The sequence below is a fragment of the Theropithecus gelada genome, chromosome 2 (assembly GCF_003255815.1).
Source record: "Theropithecus gelada isolate Dixy chromosome 2, Tgel_1.0, whole genome shotgun sequence".
In the NCBI taxonomy this organism is placed as follows: domain Eukaryota; kingdom Metazoa; phylum Chordata; class Mammalia; order Primates; family Cercopithecidae; genus Theropithecus; species Theropithecus gelada.
In genome coordinates this window covers 87,999,590-88,021,589 of record NC_037669.1, presented here as the reverse complement: position 1 = coordinate 88,021,589, position 22,000 = coordinate 87,999,590, and the positions used below count along the sequence as shown (strand labels likewise).

At 52.8% G+C, this 22,000-nt stretch overlaps 1 protein-coding gene across 3 annotated transcripts in view; it reads right to left on the bottom strand.

The window, feature by feature from the left end:
- Positions 1–21,682, bottom strand: part of POC1A (POC1 centriolar protein A) — an 82,403-nt gene extending 60,721 nt beyond the window's left edge. For 2 of the 3 annotated variants that reach the window (XM_025377693.1, XM_025377695.1), the window contains exons 1-7: positions 21,305–21,682; positions 17,887–17,971; positions 16,691–16,862; positions 16,084–16,263; positions 13,833–13,940; positions 12,695–12,810; positions 4,998–5,131 (exon numbers count right to left, since the gene is read on the bottom strand). In XM_025377693.1, the coding sequence (XP_025233478.1) occupies positions 4,998–5,131; positions 12,695–12,810; positions 13,833–13,940; positions 16,084–16,263; positions 16,691–16,862; positions 17,887–17,971; positions 21,305–21,322 (813 nt within the window). In that variant the 5' untranslated portion in view covers positions 21,323–21,682. Of the gene's footprint in view, positions 1–4,997; positions 5,132–12,694; positions 12,811–13,832; positions 13,941–16,083; positions 16,264–16,690; positions 16,863–17,886; positions 18,043–21,304 lie in introns of all 3 variants that reach the window. The other variant, XM_025377694.1, reaches the window with a different exon arrangement.
- Positions 21,683–22,000: the final 318 nt, after the last annotated feature.

Genomic DNA, 22,000 nt, shown 5'->3' with positions numbered 1-22,000 from the left:
CCAAACCACCTGCACGCTGATGCCTGGCTGATGAGCTGCCCTCAACACCAGCACACAGGTCCAGCCCAGGAGACCCAGGACTACACTGGGTGATCCTCATCTTAGCCGGCACTTGGCAAGTTCCTCTGTCCTGGCGCTCTCTGTACCTTAGGAGACAACTGAAAGGTACATTGGGGTGAGTCTGGCCTCAACTCAGACAATAGAGTTGCAGCCCAACAGCACTGCACCCTGACCCTCCTTTCTCTATCCCGAACCTCCCCCACAGTTTCCCCAGAGGGCTGGCTGGGGCCCTTTTCCTGGCACCTGCAGAGCCCCCACACTCGGGTCAAGGTCTGCCTCATCCCACAGCAGCTCTCTGTGGCTGACCTCACTGCTGCTCACCCTCAGCCTACACTGTCCACTTCTCAGATGCAGAAATGGAAGCACAAGGGAGTTGCTGCCCCACTGGCCCTAAGACTCAGTGGCCCTCTCTCCCACAGCTCTCCCAAGCCAACTCTGAGGACACAGCAGGTCCTCTGCATCCAAACCAAAGTTTCATGGGGCTCCCTTCTGCTGGATCAGAATGGGGTCATGTAGCAGCGAGATGGGGACACAAGCCAACATAAGCCTGCTGGTTCCCTACCCAGACCTGTGAGCTAAACACAAGAGTGACATCTGTGGGAGTTATGTGGATCTCATGAAGACAGATTAGACTGGTGGTTACCAGGGCTGGGATGGGGAAGGGGAGCCAGGGAATGAAGGGGTGCAAAAAAGAGAATATAAATATATTTATTACCACTGAACTGTACACTTAAAAATGGTAAAGATGGTGAATTATATACATATACGTTACCCCAATAAAAACAAATAAATAAGAACAAGAAGATCGGATGCAGTGGCTCAGGCCTATAATCCCAGCACTTTGGAAGGCCAAGGCAGGTGGATCACCTGAGATCAGGAGTTTGAGACCAGCCTGACCAACATGATGAAATCCCATCTCTACTAAAAATACAAAAATTAGCCGGGTGTGGTGGCGGGTGCCTGTGTAATCCCGGCTACTTGGGAGGCCTCAGCCTCAAGCAGGAGAATCACTTGAACCCGGGAGGCAGAGGTTGCAGTGAGCCGAGATCGCCCCACTACACTCCAGCCTGGGCAACAGGGCGAGACTCTGTCTCTGAAAGAATGAATGAATGAATGAAACAAGAGTGAAATTACAAATGGAATTTTAAAAGTCATATGTACATGTGATAGAAATTGCATAGACGGGCCGGGCGCGGTGGCTCAAGCCTGTAATCCCAGCACTTTGGGAGGCCGAGACGGGCGGATCACGAGGTCAGGAGATCGAGACCATCCTGGCTAACACGGTGAAACCCCATCTCTATTAAGAAATACAAAAAACTAGCCGGACGAGGTGGCGGGCGCCTGTAGTCCCAGCTACTCGGGAGGCTGAGGCCGGAGAATGGCGTGAACCCGGGAGGCGGAGCTTGCAGTGAGCTGAGATCCTGCCACTGCACTCCAGCCTGGGCGACAGAGCAAGACTCCGTCTCAAAAAAAAAAAGAAATTGCATAGACACAGGTACTTGTCCCAGCTCTGGCACACTAGGAGTCACAAGACGCCCTACTAATCCAGACAGCTCTCATTTTCACCACCTGGACTCAAAAAAAAAAAAAAAAATGCTTTCCAACCTGCCATCTTCCTTATCCATAGGACAGAAGCCTCAGGCACCCGAGACCCACTCAGGAGCCCCGGGCTGCTCAGCCACACAGTTCAGGAAGTGGCCGATAGCAGCTGCACTCCATCAAGCCCTTGGCCACCAGGACCCCACCACATTGCCACCTCCCGGAACAGAATGTGAAAGATGTAGTCACCAAAGAACCAGCTGCACTTCTTCCTGGAAGGTCTGGGTGAGTGGGAGCCCATGAGGACTCTACACCTGCTGCAGAGTGCCCAGGCGGAACCCAGCCCCTTTGTCAGCAGGCCCCTGTGATGTGGCCCCCCAGCCAGGCCCTCAACAGTCATGAACATCCTTGGAACCAGTTGCATGACAACACAGGCCCAGCCCCTACGGATTTCTACCCCCAGCTGGAGCAAAGCCGCCTCTGATCCTAGCCACAGATCTCCATAAGCACTAGGTATTCTGCCCAGTCAGTGGACCCTGTATCTCAACCAAATGCCCAAATTAAGGCTGCTTAATTGCACTATGCTCCCTTAGGAAGCCACCATTAGCTGACTCTGTGTTTTGGAGGGTTTTCTGTTTTGAGACAGTGTCTTGCTTTGTCACCCAGGCTGGAGTACAGTGGCACAATCACAGATCACTGCAGCCCCAGCTTCCCAGGCTCAAGCAATCCTCCCACCTCAGCCTCCCCCCAAAGTGCTGGGATGACAGGCGTGAGCTACCGCACCTAGCCCATTAGCTGACTCTGAGTCACTCCAAACCCAGGGGCAGAGCTAAGCGTGACAAGGAGCCACAACAAACCCTGGCAGACCTGGGTCCCGGGGTGCCAGGCTGTGGTATGGAGGTGAGCTGGTCTTTGCTGGAAGTAAATAAGGCCTTCGCTTGGGCATCCCTGCCCCATACGTGCTAACACACTCACACCCCTACCTCAGCCTTCAGCCTGGCTCTTCAATTATGCTGCTGCACATCATTAGTAAGGACCCCAAAAGAAAGCTCTCTCAAGGCAGCAACCCACACTGCAGGTGGGAGGGGCACAGGAACCGGGCCAGGTTTGTCCGCAGCGGGACCTTTCAACCCAGGCCAGTATTGAGTTGCCACCACCAGTTGGAATGCATGGTTGGTCTGACCATGGGTCTTAAAGAGGAGGGATGGGAGAGAATCAACCTCTAGAAAGGAGCAAGGATTAAAGCAAGTGCAGAGGTAGGGGCAGAGTCAGGGTGGCCCTGGGCAATTTGTCTTCTGGAATCAGTTTGCAGAACCCTGAGCAAGCCAGGCCCAGGGGTTCCTACACCTGGATACCTGAAGTGCCCCACAGAGGGGCTGGGTGTCATCAGTATCCCAAGACAAAGAGCCCCTAAAACTTGTGGTAAATCAATCCTGAGTTCCTGTATTTGATAGGGAGTTTAGGGGGCTGGGAGCAGAAAATAATTCAAGGCTCATACCCTGACTCCCACCTTCATCTGAGCTGTACCCTGGGAGATGGGCAGGGCCTACCCACCTTCACCTGCCCTCCAAGTACTTCCTAAGATTCAGCCTACCTCTCAGCCAGCCTAACTTGTCTCATGCTGCCTTCAGCTCTGTCAGCCTCCCTGTGGAGTCCCCCTCTGCCCAGGCCAGGAAGCCCAGGAAGTAGAGCTATAACATCCATTTCCTATCCCCGGTGCCCAGACCCATGAGCTAGAGAGCCGATGATGAATGAACAAACAGACAGATGGCAAAATGAACAGAGGTCGGTTCATTTCTTGTCTTCTCCTTTCCTCTGGGCATTGTGAGCCTGGTGCCCTGAAGAAGAAATGACCCAGCCCTATCCACACCCCAAACCATCAGCTGTCCCTCGGCCAGGTTCCCATTTCTCTAGGTTTAACAGCAGACAAGCGACCACACAAGGGAATGTGCCATGGTCCTTGCTTCACTTCCCAGAAAGAACAATGTCGATAGCTTTCGTTTATGTGCCGGATGCGATGCCAGAACACCAGGAATGACATTTTAGATTTTAGATCCCACATTCAAGTGTTCTCAGACTAAGCGTGAGTTAGCTATTTAAGGAACACTCACAAAAAGAGGTGATCACTTGATAGGCATCTGTTTCAAACTGTTTCTGAGTTTTTTTTTTTTTTTTTAGGGGAGCAGGAATGGTAGCAGCATTCACATGATTTGCAAATGCCCTCCTGGGCATAAGATCCCAAACAGTAACACATGAATCTGAATAACTGGCTTGTCCAAGGGCTTGGCTCGTGAACAGGCTTACACCAGGGCCAGCAGCCACCCCCTCTGGATGTGTTGGCCTAGGGAGAACAGGCCCACTAGTCCTGCGCACTGGATATGTCTCTGACAGGGAAGGCAAGGGGTCACAACAAGGCTGGGGGCAGCAAGCAGCCTCCAGGCCCTGAGGAACCAGAAGAAAAGGCCTATGTCCTCAACCCCTAGTCATAGTCAAATGGCCCCCAGGTGCCCTAACTCAGATGGCAGTGGAAACACAAACAACAGCTCAGAAAGCACCAGGCTAGACACCTCACACCTAGCTGATGGTCCAAGACACATAAGCACCCCCAGGGCCTCCCTCAGCCTGGCAGGCAGATTAGAGACAAACTTGAATTCAATGCACTCCAGACCTCCCATCCCAAGTGGGCATGGTGACTACACCCCAACAGGAGACATTCTGACAACTGCTCTGGTCACGAAGGCTCAGACACTACTTCCTAGTCGGAGTATTAGATGTGAAAGGCCCGGAGCCAGGCCAGCTCCTGGGGAGAACTGCATGTGGCCTACTCCCCACAGCCGGCCCCCAGGGGCCCAGCCCACCCAGGGAGACCAGGGAACTGGCTGCTTTGAAGCTCACTCAGAAAGGAGGCCTCTGCTTCCTTGATTCCATTCCAGGAATTCTCAAACAACAAACATAAAGAGGATTTCCCTTCTTCGGTTCAGCCTCTGCAAGACACCTGAGGTTGCCTCGGTCTCCAGACACATTGATGTCTGCCAGTCCGAGGGCCTCCAGAAAACCCCGATGTCAACTCAGAGTATGGGTTCCAAGGCTCAACTCAACCTCTGGACCAAGGGATAGCTGAGGCCATTAGGGGATAGATTCCATTCAGGCCCCTAGGGGTCAGCTTGCTAACCATGCCCAGATACAGCCCCCAACCCCTGACCAATTCAACTCTTATATATCCTTCTCAGCTGCACCAGTCCCAGGCCCAGCAATCTGCCCAGGTCACAGGGAAAGGCCTCCATCCATCTCCCTGCAGGCTGTGTGGGTGACAAGCCTGTTTCTGCATCTTGCCCACTGCCCAGACTGTGAGGGTACCACCACTCCACACCACTCAGCACCCGGCCGACACCTCTCACCTGATGCCCGTGGAGTGTGTAGAGCAGCCGGCCCTCCATCAGGTCCAGGATCTTCAGGGTCGAGTCACTGGAGGCCGTGATTAGGTAGTTTCCCGACGGGTGGAAAGAGAGCCCGTTCACTGCAGCACTGTGCACTAGGGGAAGGACATCAGTCAGGTGCTGGCTGGGAGGCACAGGGAGCACAGCTGAAGCCCGGGACAGGCAATCAGGGCCAACTGAGGCTCAGCACAGCCCTGATGGGGCTGGGTCAGGATGGTCATTGCTCAAAAGAGCTGTGGGGAACCCAACAAGGATTTCCCAGGAGAGGGGCACAATCAAAGAACAGGAAAAGGCCCATTCAGAGCCAAGGGCAGGCAGTAGAAGACAGGAAGACAGAAACGGATGCAAAAACCAGAGGCAGCAGACGATTCCTCCATCCTCTCCCACAGCAAGCGGTCAAGCTGGAGCAGAATAGAGCACTCAAACATACAAACATAGCCTTTGGTCTATCTGATATATTCTTTCTTTAAAGAAACCAAATGGAAAATAAAACCCTTGAAATGTCAATACAATGCCACTGCCATACAGGGAGGGCATGTGTGGGGGCAGATGAGCAGAAAGCTAAGACACTCTTAGGAACCAGTCAGGACTACGTTCCAACCCCAAGCCTCCTGCCTGCGCTCACCCCATGACCTTTTTTGAGAGACAGAGTCTCACTCTGTCGCCCAGGCTGGAGTGCAGTGGTACGATCTCAGCTCACTGCAGCCTCCGTCTCCTGGGTTCAAGAGATTCTCCTGCCTCAGCCTCCTGAGTAGCTGAGACTACAGGTGTGCCACTCTGTCCAGCTGATTTTTGTATTTTTAGTAGAGTTGGGGTTTCACCATGTTAGCCAGGTTGGTCTGAAACTCCTGACCTCAGGTGATCCGCCTGCCTCGGCCTCCCAAAGTGCTCAGATTACAGCCGTGAGCCACCACATCCATCCTAAGCAAGCATCTTGACTACACTGAGCCTCAATTTCTCCATCTGTACCAGAGCACCCATGTGTAAGGGGTGCTGTGGGGATGCTACTAAGTTAAGCACATGAGGCCTTTGCAGAGTGAGCCATCCAATGCCAACACGGATGTTCCTCTCCTTTGCCCTCTATGTTCCATGTAACCCCAGGTCCTGCCACGTCACCTACTCAACAGCTTGGCCCTGTCCATGACTCTCTTTTCCCTATCATCCCAGCCTAACCCCATCATCTTTTCTGGTGTCCCTCACACTCCAAGATCCGGCCACCCCAGCTGTGTCAATTCCCCCAGTCACAGAACTTTTTTACTCCTTGTTTCCAGTGGGCCTGGGAGACTCTTGCCCTCCCCTTTCCCTGATCTTAAAGCTTAGTACTGGAAGCTACCTCCTCCAGGAAGCCTCCCCTGGCCTCCCGATTAGGGCAACCCCCTTCATTTGTCCTTCCAAAACACCATAAGCCTGCCATCGGTTCACTCGTCACATTTACATGCAACTATCTGACTCACATCTGGATCTCCCATGAGACCATGAACTCCATCAGGCAGGGGCGGTGTTGAGTCCCTGGCTCCCAACTCAGTGCCTGGCACTGAGCAGGACTCAGAAAGTGGTTGGTGAGCAGGTGCTTAAGTTGGGTATCCAGAAGCTCCAGCAGGTTACACAACCCTCCCTCAAGGCCAAGAGCATATTCTAGGTGAAGCTGGGGGCAGACCTGGGCAGTCTACATGCGGACAGAGCAACTCCACAGCCAATGCATGGATCAGCTGCATCACAGCCTCCTAGGGTGGCTTCTGAGGAAAACCCCAGTGTCTTTCTTCCCATTACCACAGGCCCGATGAGGAAAACCAGTGGGGCTAAAATAACCATGACCCTGCCAAGTCAGAATTGCCACCAACATAAAGGCAGACTCAAAACCAACCATCGTCTTAGCACTGAGAGGCTGCAAGAACTACTGGGTTGGTAAACACACCCAACACGAAACGGCCCTCAACAAGGCCCACAGGGTGCACACAGTCCCTCAGATGCCAGCCCAGCTGATGTGCTGATGTGCCGGGGAGTCTGGATACATGTTACCAGGCATACTTAGGGGGAGACAGCCAAGGTTTTACGTAACATGATATTTATATCTGAACAACACCCTCCAAGTGCCAGGATCTCCAGGAGGCAGCCTGGAGAGGGACCAGTGGGGTCTCTGAAGCCAGCTCTCGGGGGCAGATTTCAGAGATCGCCCCCACCACAAAGTCTGCACTGGGATGAAGGCCACCCCCACACCTCCTTGACCAGAAGCTGGCAGAGGAACAGCCGGTGGCAGGATGGTGCAGAAGGGAAGGCATGCTCAGGGAGCTCTGGGCTTCCCAGCACCACCAGGGTGGCAGGGTCAATGTATTGATGCCACACCAGGGGCCCCCACCTGGTCAAGTCCATCCAAGGGAAAGAATCTCTCCCAGAGGAAGGGCAACAGAAGCCCCACTCCACGTAAATGTCAGGAATACCCAAGCCTGGGTAGAAACACCTAGAACCATTTACTCCAGAAGAGGGGCTGGCCTGGCATACCAGGCTTTGGGGGATGCCCCAGACACCAGGACCCACCCCACCTTTCCCCACTTGCTCTCCTGCCTCATCCACTGGCCACGCCAGCCTCCACTCTCACTCCTCCTGCCTCTGTGGAGGTGGTGGAGAGTGGGTAGTCTATGGAGGCGTCATTGTAAGAACCACCCCTGCACGAGAGTCTACCATGGAGGCTAGGCTGCCCCATGAGGGCATGAGCCTTCGGTCATGATGCCTTGAGCGCCAAATGTCTGAGAATGATCCACTTTTTGTCAAGTCCAAGGCCGCAGGCCTCTTCTTGGCTCCATGGCAGATATCAGTGATGACACACACTGCCACCTGGATGGCAGCTGTGAGCTTGTGGCTCTTATCCCATCTCCACCCCAAAGAGAGAACCCTGACTCCAGGTCAGAGATACACCAACATCAAACTTCTACAGATCCTCAGGGGCCCAGGGACGAGGCCACCACAGCCCCTGCTCCCAAATACCAAGAACTAGTCACAGCTTGTGGGCAGCAGGTGGCCTAAGCAGAGACCTGAGTACACCCACTCCATGCTACTCTGCATGTAGAGGCCTGGGCAAATCTAGGCCCACTACCTGATGGGCTCCAAACCAGCCAAGGGCCCAGAGAAAGCCTGGGTGCCCAAGCAGGAGGTACCTCTCTGGAGGAGACCATGCCAGGGCCAAGCCCCACCCTAACATCCTTCCACAAAAGGACCACTCATTTTCCCCAGGGTGGTCTCTTGCGATGTGCAACTGGTGTTACCAGTGACATGGTGGCTCTGGGTTGACAAGAGGCTTTGGATTCATACCACAAAGGTTCTCTGATACCAGCAGCAAAGGACACCTAAAACACTCCTCTTTTTAAATGCTGTGTAAATGCTCACTTCAGGACGGTGGGAGAGTAGGTTGGCTAGACCAGGTGGGACAGCACCACTGTACCCCAATCAACCCTTTTAGTCTCAAAACACCAATTACAGGGTACAGCCCTGCCCTGCTAGCTGCAACCACTTAAAACCCTCCAGCTGGGCACGGTGACTCACGCCTGTAATCCCAGCAGTTTGGGAGGCCGAGGTAGGAGGATTGCTTGAGCTCAGGAGTTCAAGACCAGCCTGGGCAATACAGTGAGACCCCAACCCCATCTCTGAAAGGAAAAAAAAAAAAGACAAAACCCTCCATGACCATGTATGAGGCCAGGCAGGGGTGCAGGGGTGCACTAAAGACCAATGGACAGAGAGCGTGGGACTCTATGAGTTCTTAGCCCTGCTGACAGCCAGCCAAAGAGACCACCTCTCCCAAGGAGCCTGGGGAGTAAATGACTAGAGTCACTGAAGTGCAAGGAGCGCAGCGTGAGACGGTCAACAGAATGCCAGACTCAAAGGCCCTGAGTTGGGGACTCAGACCCACAGCTGTGTGACTGTGGGCTGCATGCTCTGCATCTGTGAAATGGAGAGTAGACCTACCTTGCTGGCCACTCAGGCCTGTCACTGGATAATGGACCTGCACGTGCTATAAGCCACGAAGCACATTACAGGTTCTGGGATGGGGGCTGCTGCTCAGATGCCTGAACAGTCTTAACGTGGGCTCAGAGCATATGGAGCTAACCCATCACCACGGGGATTGGCATTCAAAGGGTTCCACCAGTCCATCAACTCCTTGCTGAATTGAGAAATCAGAACTGCTCTCTGCAGTGATAGGCTAGAGCCAAGAAACTCCTTGTCTGGCAGGAGAGTCAGCCAGCGCAAGACAAATGACTCCAGCTGCCTCCAATAGCCCCAAACCCCAAGCAGGCTTCAACTCCAACCCTAGCGGGAACAGGAAGTGCCCTCATAGAGCACAACCATGGATGGCTGGACACAAGCAGGTTGGGGCTTGCTAGCCACACACTGCAGTATCATTAACCAAATCCTCTCACAAGAGCCCATCAGCCTCCAACACCAGAAGGCCATTCTGGAAGTGCCTGCTGCCCATCCAGAGTCACTAGGGGAGACACTGAATGACACTGTGTCCATAGGTTTCCCTTGGGTTTCCTAGGGATCAGGACAGAAAGCAGATCAGGCATCTTTTGCCAGAGTACTGGGAGCCCTTCCTGGGGAATGAGCCTACAAAGAGATTCTACTGCACCTATCGGGGTGGGGGAGCCACTTGGGTAAAGGGTTTCCCCTTAGTTTCAGCTAGAGGTTTTCTGGGGAGCCCCAAGACCAGAGCAGACCTGGTCATGTCCTCCCGTCAGGAGAGGATGAGAGGTATGTTCCCCCTACCCAGGGAGCTCAGATCAACCTGGCTCACTGCACCCCTAAGGGTCAGCCTAGAGGCTATGGGATGAGTCTGCTATCCTGTGAACACCCACTACTGGCCATGGCATTGAGCAGGGAGCTCAGGGGGAACCGGCTGTGTTTATGGGCACTCCAAATCCCGCTAAGCCTCCAATCTACACTAGGGATGGCTTAGGGATGAGACACTGCAGGCCCACTGAGAGGGTGTCATAAGAGGCAAGGCCAGAAGCAGACTGCAATCTCCCAGCAGGGCCTGTCAGCCCACACACTCAGCTCCACTCAGGACTCGGCCCCTGGGGCTCATCTGAGTCCACCCACACCTCCCCAACCCTGCCATCATGGAGATCCGCCCCTGCCCTCCACCAAGCCTGCTTCCTCCAGGACCCCGGCTCCCTCTCCCCAGTACCCACCACTCCTCGGCTGCTCTGCATCGCTCCACCTCCTGACAACCCTCTTCACGAGACCCCACTCTCCTTCGCTCTCCAGCCTCTGCCCTCCTCAGCTCTCCCATGCTGGGAGACGGGGCTCATACCTCTCACTCTGGCTGCTTTGTGGACCTTTATCTTCTGTGGCCCCCTCAATTATAGGGGCTCAGAATGTGACCTCAGCCATTCTCACATCCCAGATCCCTGGGTCCAGCTGGCCCCTCCACCCCAACAAGGTCAGTTTCTCTGCTTCTACTCAATCTCTGCAACCCATCCCCGACTCTGATGCCAGCCCCCACTTTGATACCAGGCACAGCCAGACACCTACCCATCACTGGGGCACATGGGGCACACCAGCCCCCAGCCCCAGCAGACTCTGGACACCGCTATCCTCTAAGATGTCCTTCTTCCCTTCATACCTTAAATGATGAGGCCAGTCCTGGCACTGCCAATCAGGCCACATCTTTGGGACCCTGAGCTGGAGATGGCATCTGAGGCCCTTCCCAGAGGGCATCTGCTGTTATACCCATGAACACCAGGCCCAGGCTCCTGATCCATCAGAGATGGGCCTGGACCCTGCCAGGGTCACCTAGAGATCCTCTCCACCCAGTGTCAGGACTTATGTAGCACAAACCACATACCCAGTCCTGTGTTATAATCCTTATATGGCTTTTCCCATCAGAGCCTCACAAAGCCATGAGGAAGGCCTATCGCCACCCCCTTTACAGAAAGGAACCCAAGCATGTGCTCCTGACCACTGTCCTGCCTCATCGCCTTCCACTCCCATCTCTCCCTGTCTAAGTCCTCCCTCCTCTGCACCTGCCCATGTTCCCCAGGCAGCTGTGCAGATGTGCCCCATCCCCGAGCTCCAGCCCTTCACTCAGGCCTGGCCCAGAGCAGAAGGCTGAAGGAGGGATGGGAGAGGTATGGGCTCCAAGTGGAGGCAAGCCCCACTGCTTTTCTATTCCAGAAGCCTCTGTCTGAAAGAGCATTGGTAACAAACCCCAGGGTTTCCTGTGCAGGGCGTGGGGCAGGGAAACAGGTTCTTGCGGCTGGCCCCTGACACCTGGTGGTGCTGTAGGGTACTACAGGCCTTAACCAACCAGGTTGGCCTCACCAGACCAAACAGGACCAAGACAGTGTCATTGTCATCATCACTAACGTTGTATCTCCTTCCCCTCATTTTGTGCCAGCCACTCTCTCAATTCTTGATATGAAACAACTCATTAACCCTCCCAACACCTCCTGTGAGACAGGCCCCATCATTGTCCCAGAGGCCCCACAGAGTCAAATGACCTGCCCAACATCACACGGCCAGGAATGCTTTAAAAGCCGGCTGCGGAGCCCACTCTCCACCATGTGCTTTTCAAGACTAGGATCTTCTCCCCATTCTGGAAAGGCGTGCTCACCTCCATTACCCCAAAGAAAGTGCTGTCCTTGAACACCAAGAGTTAGCTAGGAAGGGTGTGCGTGTGGCAGGGGTAGGGGTAGAGTGGGGGGTGGTGGTGTTGGAGCCCCACACCTGTGTCCAGCCATGTACTTCCCATTTCAGGTGTGGTTTATGGAAGCAAGCCCAAGAACTTTAAGCTTAGTCCCAGGTTAACGACCACGGTTCTTCAAACAACTCCAGCTCTGCCTTCCTTCCTGGTCTCTCCCTGGTCCAGTCTCACTTATCTCTGTTTTGTCAGCTGCACAATTCCCAATTTCTCCAATGACCCCTCACCAGCTCCCTTCCCTGAGCCCATCCTTGGAACTGGGGTGCCTCGTGGCCCTGCCCACTCATACTTGCTCTCAGGCCAGTTCCCTACCCAATACTCTCAGCTAACTCATCCTGGGCATGTCTAAGTCTGCCCTCGCCCTCCAACTCCCACCTGGAACCTTGCATGAGCCCATGTCCACTGCCTGCCACCCTGCCTTCCAAGGGCTACCATCCTGGGCCTGGCCCCTAGCTAAGTCAACCCTCCCTGCGACTCTACATCTGTGGAGGATACTGTAAGACCAGAGGTGGCCATGGTCTCACCAATGCTGGCCTCTACTGACAGCCCTGTTCCCTTTACCACAGGTCAAGGGCTGTCACCTTGGCCCTGGAGGGCAGAGCCTCCATCACCAGGAAAGGCAAGTGGCATGCCCCTGAGAAGTGGTCCTCAAGCGAAGCCCTGGCCAGAGCCGCAGTGAGGACTCCCCATCTGGCCCTGCAGTACGTGTGAGACTCTGCCACTTCAGAGGTGGGCATCGAAGGCTCAGTGGAAGCCAGGTAGCACCAGGCTCCATCTCCTGGCCAAGGTTCCAAGCCAGGCCAGCCAGGGCACAGACTCTCACCCCTGGAATCCCAACAGACCCAGGATACCTTCCTGCCCAAGGCCATCTCAGTCCCATTTAAGCACTACAGCACAGAACAACATCCAACACCAGCACAGTCCCACTAGGGCTGCCCTCAGGCCCAGGAGGCTGTTCACCACTCACAATGATAATGCTGCAGCAGCCGGTGAGTCCGCACATCCCACACCTTCACTGTGTTGTCCATGCCGGCAGCGGCAATGCATGTTCCACTGGGGTGGAAGTCCACATAGGTGACAAAGCTGGAAAGACAGGGGCCACTATGCACTATAGGAGGTCTGCCCTGGTTCAAGATGGACCCAGAAACATTTAGTGCTTTCCCATCCCTGTGTCCTGCCCATGCTGGTCCCTTGACCCAGACACCTCCTTTCTGTCACATTTGTTTACCAGGTGGCCAAGGGAGAGCAAGAAGAAGTAAAAGGTGAGAACAGTGGCCAGCAACAAACTAAGGTGGACTGACCAGGGAGCACATCCCACCGCCCATTTTAAATACAAGTTGAGAGGGCTATCTTCAAACCCAAAAGTCAGCCAGGCTCCCCTGGGGTTTTCAAAGTTGGAACTGGTACCTTTCCCAGGGGTGGCTGCGGGGCAGATCCTGCCACCTGAGGCACAGGTGGGAAGGTCCAGCAGGGCTACAGGGCCACTGGCCCACCCCTCTCTAGAAGACAGGCCAAGAACCCTCACTACACCCATATGTGATTCCCAGGCTGGTATCACATCCAGCTCTCAAGGAGCCCTTGTGGCTCCCAGCCCAACGAAGGAGGGCAGAAGCTGGGGTCTCTACTCAAATGCGGGCACCTCTCTCTCCTGATGATGTGGCACAACATGAACAGCCACCATCTGCTACAAGAACCCAGTGAGAATTTTGTAAAGCCATCACCATGGATAACGTACCAAGAGGCTTTAAAATGTAGTTTGGGCAACTGAGTGTCAACTGCTCACAGACAGACAAGTTGTAATCCTGAGAACCAGAAAGTGAAGGAGAAAAAGAGGAGCACAAATAATTACACAGCTCCAAAGAATTGTGTGGCTTGAGGTTAAGCACTCCTGCTATTCATGGAATGGAGACAAAGCTACCATCCACACAGGAAGAGATACAATGCTAGGTTGCCAGACCTCACAAAAAGCACCAGACAAGGGGCAGCAGTGATAAGGCTGCTGGTTCCACGGCTCCAGCCACTGAAGGCCACTGGGCCTCCTCAGGCCCAGGTCTGTGCTCTGTGCTTCAGCGCCTACAAGTGGAGGACAGCATCCGGAGACTCACCCGCCATGCTCACAATACGAGTGGACGCATTCCCGGCTGCTCTTGTCCCACAGCTTAACAGTCTTGTCATCACTGGCAGACACGATGAGTCGCCCGTCGGGGGAGAACCTGAACCGGGTGGGGCACAAGTCACACCTCGGACTAACAGATGACATGGGTGCCACACACCATCTTCCACAGCCACTCTTCCCCAAGTGCCTATTATCTGCCTGCAGGAACCACCCGGGGTCACATGCCCTGCTGTGATTTATTATTTTTTTTAATTTGAATACCCTAATATGTCTTTTCAGAAACAAATGCATCGCATCCTAGGAGGCAATGTTACTTCTGTTTATTTGGTCATATCTTAAATTATACTTTGTTTCTGAGAATAGTTAACTTTTAGCACTTGATCATTTTTCTTTTTTTCCTTCTAAAGAGCTTTTCAGGAAACTATGACTAAATTTTGGTTTTGGTTTTGTTTTGTTTTTCAGACAGGGTATCGCTCTGTCGCCCAGACTGGAGTGCAGTGGTGTGATCTCAGCTCACTGCAGCCTCAACCTCCTGGGCTCAAGTGATCCTCCCACCTAAGCCTCCCAAGTAACTTCGACTACAGGCATGCACCACCACACCCAGCTAATTTTATTTATTGTTATTATATTTTTTTTGCAGAGATGGGGGTCTCACTATGTTGCCCAGGCTGGTCCTCTAACTCCTGGACTCAAAGGATCCTCCCGCCTCATCCACCAAAAGTGCTAGGATTACAGACATGAGCCTTCAAGCTTGGCCTGTGACTTAATTTTAAATGTTATAAAAATGTTTCCTTTATTTTTTTCTTCCTGAATCTGTGAAACTTCTTTCCTGTTGCTCTTGTTTTGTTCTTTCCTGTTGCTCTTGTTTTTGTTTTCTTACGTAACTTCATGCACAAACAGCCCCCCTCCCACCCCAACAGCAAACTCTGACCAAAAGGGAAAAAGAGAAGTTCTTTCTGACTTAGAGGAAAACCAAATATAAATAAATGAAAAGAAAAGAAAAAAAATGGTGCCCGCCTCACGGGTGAGCACAGAGCAGCCTCATGCACATAAAGCCCCAGCACTGTCCCTGATGCACAGCACATAGCAACATGCAGCCGGCACTGCCTGCCAGCAACATTTGCACAAAGGTGGCCAAAAGCTCACCATCAGTGTCATTACTCTGGGACCAGGTCCTCCGAGTCTACATTTGACTCAAGTGTGGGTCAGCAAGACACAATCTGCCAACAAAAGGCATGAGGTCCTGGGGACTGCCACCAAAGGCCCAATATGGACTTGACACCCAAGTTGGCTGTCCTGGCCCCTCCTGATCTCAGGACCCTAATCATAAAGCCTCTAAGAGCCATCAGGGGTCTCCTAGGACAAAGGAATGGGGGTGCCCTGGAGAACAGTAACTTGTATGGGGTCCCCAGAAGAACACAGCTCAATAGTCCCCAACTTCTGACTCATGTGGTCCCCTAATGTCACCTGGCACCCCAAACCCTTCCTCTGAAGCAAAGATATTTGACCCATGAGGAAGCTCTGTTGAAAAGAACCAAATAAGCTAGAAGTAGGACTATCTGTCTGCAATTCTTGGACCTTGAAAGGTCCTTTGGGTCACCTGGCCCCTTTTGCACAGCACTGGCTCCCCGGCCAGCGGGAAGGCCAGCCTCCAGGATAAGCCCCCCACCTCAGAAGCCTGGGCCCCTATCTGGGAGCTCTGGAGCAAAATCATCCTCTGAGAACACCCCATTGGAAAGTAGGCAAGCCTTACTGTCAGAGAGAGTTGGGTTTAAACTCCAGCTCTGCCACAGACCCACCGTGTGCCCTGGGACAAGATACTACTGTTCTGAGCCCCCATTTCCTCAAATGGAAATGATACCACTTAGCTTGCAGAACTGTCTTAAGAGACAAAAAGAAAACGTGTAGTGATAGTACTGAAAGTACCTAATTGTTGTTTTTGATAATAAATGGCCCCTGTTGACCCAGTTTGTGCTTTGCCAACACAGATGTCAGAGGGTCATCATGGCTGACTATGGACTAACTTACATGTCATGCATCTGCTCTGTGAAGCTTCTCAACAACATACAATGCAGGAGCTATTATTGTTCCCATTTTACAGATAAGGAAACCAAGGCTGAGGAAGCTTAAACAATGCCTAAATAACTTGCCCGAGGTCACAAGTTGGTACCTAGAAGCCCCTGTGCCAGCCCCCAATCCCCAGGGTTCCTCCAAGGGTCTCCAGACAGAACAATGCTCACTTGGCACAGCGGACCCAGTTGATGTGCTGGCTCAGGGAGAACAGGAATTTCTGGCGATGAGTTGCCCACACTTTGACTGTCTTGTCGTCAGAGGCTGTCACGAAGGACTGGCCATCACTGCAGAAGTGGACACTCCTCACTGTGGCCGTGTGTGCACGAAACGCAGTTGACTCACCTTTGCTACAAGGACAGGCATCCAAGAGTGAGGAAACCCATAACAGTGACATGAGAGCCCACAAGCACATCAAAGTTCTCCCTACTCCTCAAGCACCCCTCCCAAAGGTAGCCAAGCCCAAGAACCCCAGTCTCCACAAGGGAACGCCAGAGCCTCTCTTATGTGAACAGAGCACCGCCCCCAGGCTCCACCTACATGAACAGAGTAACAGGTGGCATTTCTTTAGGGATAGATGGGGTCAGCCCAGAATTCCTCTTCCAACCCTGAGGGGAGGGCTCCAACTACAGCCCCAGCCTCTGATGGCACCTCTTCCAAAGCAGAGTAGAAGTTCCACTGTGACAAGTCCAGAGCCAAGCTAGGGGACCTCGGTGGGGATGGCTCTGGCACCAGGGCCCCAAATTCTGACAAGCCTCCTCAAAGTCTATGACTCACACATTGGGTACCCAGATGCGGACAGTCTTGTCTCGGGAGCCAGAAGCAAGCAGGTGTCCCGAAGGAGAGAAGTTCACACAGGTGATGGCATCCTTGTGGCCAGTGAAGCGGTAGGCGCGTGATTGCGGCTTCATGTGCCAGACCATGAGGCATGAGTCCATGGAGCCACTGGCTGAGGACAGTGGGTAATGCTATGACCCGCAGCTCTAACGGGCTTCAAGCCTCCACCAAGACGTTGGAGAGGCAGGAGGAGCAACTGGCCCAGCTCCACCTTCCCTGGCATCCACAAACAGGACCGTGAGAAGTCTCCCATAGAGCAGAGCACATCTCGAGGTGTGGTCTGGAGGTGGAGAACCTGTGGCCGAGAGTTCTCCAAGGAGCACACCCACATGGGAACAAGACCGAGGCCCTTCCATGCCAGCCCTGGACTGCAATCCGAGCTCTGGGAAAACTCATTCCCATGGGGCCCGGGGTCTCCTTCCAGATACATCCTGAGGGCACCAGAGAGTAAGTCCTCCCTGGCTGGGAAGCCAGCCCCTCCCATTGAGAGGGTCCAACTCAGTATGAAGCCTAAAGGAGGTCCCCAAAATTGACCAAAAATGACTTCAGTTCCCTCTTAACCTTTACACACCAGAGGGCTTTGATGACAGGATGAAGGGGCAAGTCTCCTCTGTGGGAACTGGAAAGTGCAGTCATAAAAGTTGTGTACGAAAGCTTATGCAACCAAGGAAGGGGGACACTCAGCTGCAGCATAAGGGCAGTGGGAGTGAGGGGGGTGCCCGGCTCTGCTCAACAGCCTTCTCACCGACAAGGCTCTTCAACAAGAAGGTGCGCCTTATTACTGTGGGCAACAGAATCAATAAAGCTTCAAGGAAAAGGAGTCACTGTTTAGGGCCCACACCAAAAGACAGACCCAAAAGGTGGCTAGGGTGTGCCGGAAAAGACCCAGATCCCAGTCCCACCCTCAAAAGCTGTGTGGCCTTAGCAAGGCCCCTAACCTCTCTGACCCTCAGGCTCTGCATGTAAAATGGAGCTGTGAAGCCCAGTGCCCAAAGAGCTGGCACACAGAAGCAAGACACAGGTTAGACAAAGCTGTGCAGTCCTCGTGCTCTGCTCCCCAACCACCACACCTCCAAGGTAAAAACTTGGCCTGTTCGGCTCATAACCTAGCACCTAGACAAGGTGCCTCTTCTTACCCAGTTGCTTTGTGTTGATACTGAAGTCCACACAGGTAACTGCATCTCGGTGGCCCTTAAAATGCCTTTCCAGCGAGGGGTCCTCCTGGAGGAGAGCCAGGGTCAAATGTGTGAAGCCTGGGTGAGGAAGGGGCTTCCCCGGGGCCAGCACTCTTCCTATAACAGCCGGGGGGGTGGGGTTAAAAATGCTCAAGGCATGACCTTATATAAAGAAAATCCTAAGGAATCCACTAAAAACTATTCGAACTAATATATCAACGGTGGAAACACTTCAACAAAAACAAAAAGGAACAAATGAGTTCAGCAAGGTTGCAGGATACAAAATCAAGACACAAAAATCAATTGTCTTTCTGTACACTAGCAATGAATAATCCAAAAAATAAAACTATTTAACTTATGATACATAAAAAAATACTTAGGAATAATTTAACAAAAGAAGTACAGGACTTGTCCAGTAAAGATGACAAAACATCACTAAGAGAAATGAAAGAAGACTTAAAAAATGGAAAGACATTCCACATTCATGAACAGGAAGACTTACTATTGTTAAGATACAATACTACAATACTCCTCAGATTGGTCTACCAATTCCACATAATTTCTATCAAAATCCCAGGTGTCTTTTTTGCAGAAACTGACAAGCTGATCCCAAAAATCACATGAAAATGCAAGACACCCAGAAAAAACAAAATGATCTTTAAAAAAAAAAACAAAAAAAAACAAAAAAAAGCAGATACTGTAGAAAGCAATTTGGCAGTTCCTCAAAAAGTTAAACATAGGTCAAGTGCAGTGGCTCACACCTGTAATCTCCACACTTTGGGAGGCTGAGGCAGGAGGATCAATTGAAGCCAGGGGTTCAAGACCAACCTGGGCAACGCAGCAAGATCCTGACCCTTCAAAAAAATTAAAGAATAAGGCACACGTAGTGGCTTGTGCCTGTATTCCCAGCTACTCAGGAGGGTGAGGTGGGAGGACTGCTTGAGCACAGGAGTTCAAGGTTGCAGTGAGCTGTGATCACACCACTGCACTCCAGCCTAGGCAACAGAGCAAGACCCTGACTAAAAAAAAGTAGTTAGCCGGGCACAGTGGCTCTGCCTGCAATCCCAGCACTTTAGGGGCCCAGGCGGGCAGATCACCTGAGGTCAGGAGTTGAAGATCAGCCTGGCCAACATGGTGAAAACCCTCTCTACCAAAAATACAAAAATTAGCCAGCTGTGGTGGTGGGTGCCTATCGTCCCAATTATTTGGGAGGCTAAGGCAGGAGAATCGCTTGAACCCGGGAGGAGGAGGTTGCAGTGAGCCGAGATCGCACCACTGTACTCCAGCCTGGCAACAGAGTGAAACTACTAATCAAAAAATAAATAAATAAAATAAATATAATAAAATAAAAAATAAAGTAGTTAAACATAGTTAGCAAATGACCCAGAAATTCTAGGTAAATACCCCAAAGAGTTGAAAACATGGTTTACACAAAAACTGGTACACAAATGTTTAGAGCAGCATTTTTCTTAATAGCCAACAAGTGAATAAACCCAAATGTCCATCAACACATGACTGAATAAACTAAATGTAGCATATTCATACAACAGAATATTATTCAGCCATAAAAAGGACTGAAGTGCTGATGCTTGCTGCAACATGGATGAACCCTGAAAACATGCTAAGTCAAAGAAGTCAAACACCAAAGGCCACATTTTGTCTGATTCCATTCATATGAAAAGTTCAGAATAGTCAAATATATAGAGACAGAAAGTATTAATATATTAGTGATTGCCAAGGGTTGGGAGAAAATGGGGAAAGGGAAGAAGCGGCGTGACTGTTATTGAGTATGGAGTTTCTTTTTGGGATGATGAAAATATTCTGGAATTAGTGATTACAGCTGCACAACACTGTGAATGTACTAAAAGCTACTGAACTGTACACTTTAAAAGGTGAATTCTATGGTATACGAATATCTTAATAAAGTTATGTTTTAAAAGCCTAGAGAGAGAAAACAGGAACCTTACAGCATCCCCCAACCTTTTCTCAGGAATCAGATCCTATCACCTCAATGCCACCACAGACTGGCCAGTGAACCCAAAAGGTCAGCCCTGGACAGGTCCCCATGGCATCACCACCAACTCTACTCTACCCAACATCAGAGAAACAGCAAGGCCATTCAGGACATTGCTTAGGAAAACACCAGAGAGAATACTCCGGAGACTCTGTCCTTCCAATAGCAGCTAGGATCTCAACACTTGAAAGGTTATAATACAGCCACCCAAACAACTCCCCCTACACTAAGTATCACAAACCTCAAAGAAGCACTCTGGGTGCTCCAGGAAGCACAAAGGCTCCTCTTGGGAAAGGATGTCCTTGGGGCATAGCAAAGCCACCCTACACAGCAGTAACCAGAACAAAGGCCCTATGGCCTTGTGCCCAGCTCCACCCCTAACGCACCTGTCAGAGTCTCCTTTCAACAACAGAGGGAGAAGTAGCTGGGGGAGGGTCCCCAAAAGAGCCTTCTGCTCTCACCTGAGCTTCTTGAAAGAACATGGGTAAGAAAGTGTCCGCCTCTAGGCTCAGCAGGCAGAGGCAAGTTCAGGTCCACCCCTGACCAGTAGGTCCCGTGATATCTCTCAACACAGCCTCCCCTCTGTAGCTCCCTGCATGTGGGCCTCATCTCCCTCAACAGTGGTTTACACACGGGGGGGGGGGGGGGGGGAGGGGAAGGGGCAGGAAGGGAGGTAGAGTACCAGATTAGGAGTCAAAAGGGTCAAAAGGTCGGTATCCTAGCCTGGACTCTCCGTCCACGTCCTCAAGTGCCTCAGGGCATCACAGGCTACCACCTACCCTCCCTGACTCTCCAATCAGCCAGAGGGCCAGGCCGCCTCAGGGCATCACAGGCACCCAGCCTCCCTGACTCTCCTATCAGCCAGAAGGCCAGGCCCGTTCAAAGGAATCTCTCGAAATGAGGACCTCTGCAGGAACGTGGACTCAGAGAGGGCGACTCCACCCGGCTCACACTGCAGGCCCAGGCATCTCAGCGTCCTGCTGTACCCCTCTGCTGGAGCAGGGTGTACCCTCAACAAGACCCCACGCAGCCACCAATTGCTAAGGACAGAGAGAATGACTACAGAGGCCCGATACCAGTCCCAGGTCACACATGAGTCAGGACTTGGTCGTGTGTCCCTCGCTAGGATGCAAACAATGGAGGCAGAGGCCTGTTTGTTCGCTCCAGAAATCCAGCGCAGGGCCTGGCACGCAGGAGGGGCTCAGAAAGTGCCCGACCCAGCACAGACGGTAAACTGGACCTGAAGAGGACCACCCTGGAACCTGGCGCCCCACCCGCCCCTCGCAGCCATCGCTCTGGCCACTAGGCGCCCAGTGTCCCAGCGGGGAGACTGAGGCCTGGGGAGCTGCAGTCAGCTGGGCTTACCGCGCAGGGCGCAGCCATGGCCGGGCTGGCAGCGCCGAAGGCAGCGGCGGTGGCCGTTGCGGCCCGTTCAGTTTCCGCGCCCCCAACGGCCACCAATAGCAACGCGGGCCGCGTCGGCACGCCCCGCCCACCGCAATTAAAGGAGAAGCGCCTCAGCTTTTTGCCCCACGACTGGAAGCAGAGCTGGGTGATCGGCGGCCGGCGCCACGATCTCCGTACCCAGTTCCCCAAGCTCAGAAAACCCACAGACAGCGCCGCCAAAGGCCTCTGTCTGCCGCCACTCGTTCCGCCTGAGAAATTAAAAGACCCAGGATGAGGGGTTCACCCCACCAGCCCGTCGTCCGGCTACTCTAACGGCGAGCGCAGCCTGCTGGGAAATGCAGTTCCAAGTCGCCCACGCCCCTACATCTGGAGGAAGGTGGAACTACACTTCCCAAGATGACGTGACGGCGGGCCGGGTTTTACCACCCGAAAAGACGGCCTTAAGGATCCCGGAAGCGGAGGACACGTGGGTTGCTGTGACCAGATTGCCTTAAAGCACCCGCACGCGCCGGCGCAGCCAGGTTTTCCCGCAGGAATCTATTGAGAACTGAGTATTCGCCCCTCGGGAACTCTCAATGGTTCCCCCGTCCGAACGTTCTTAAGACAAGTGTCGATTTAAAATAACATGAGTTACTCGGAATCACAAACATGGAC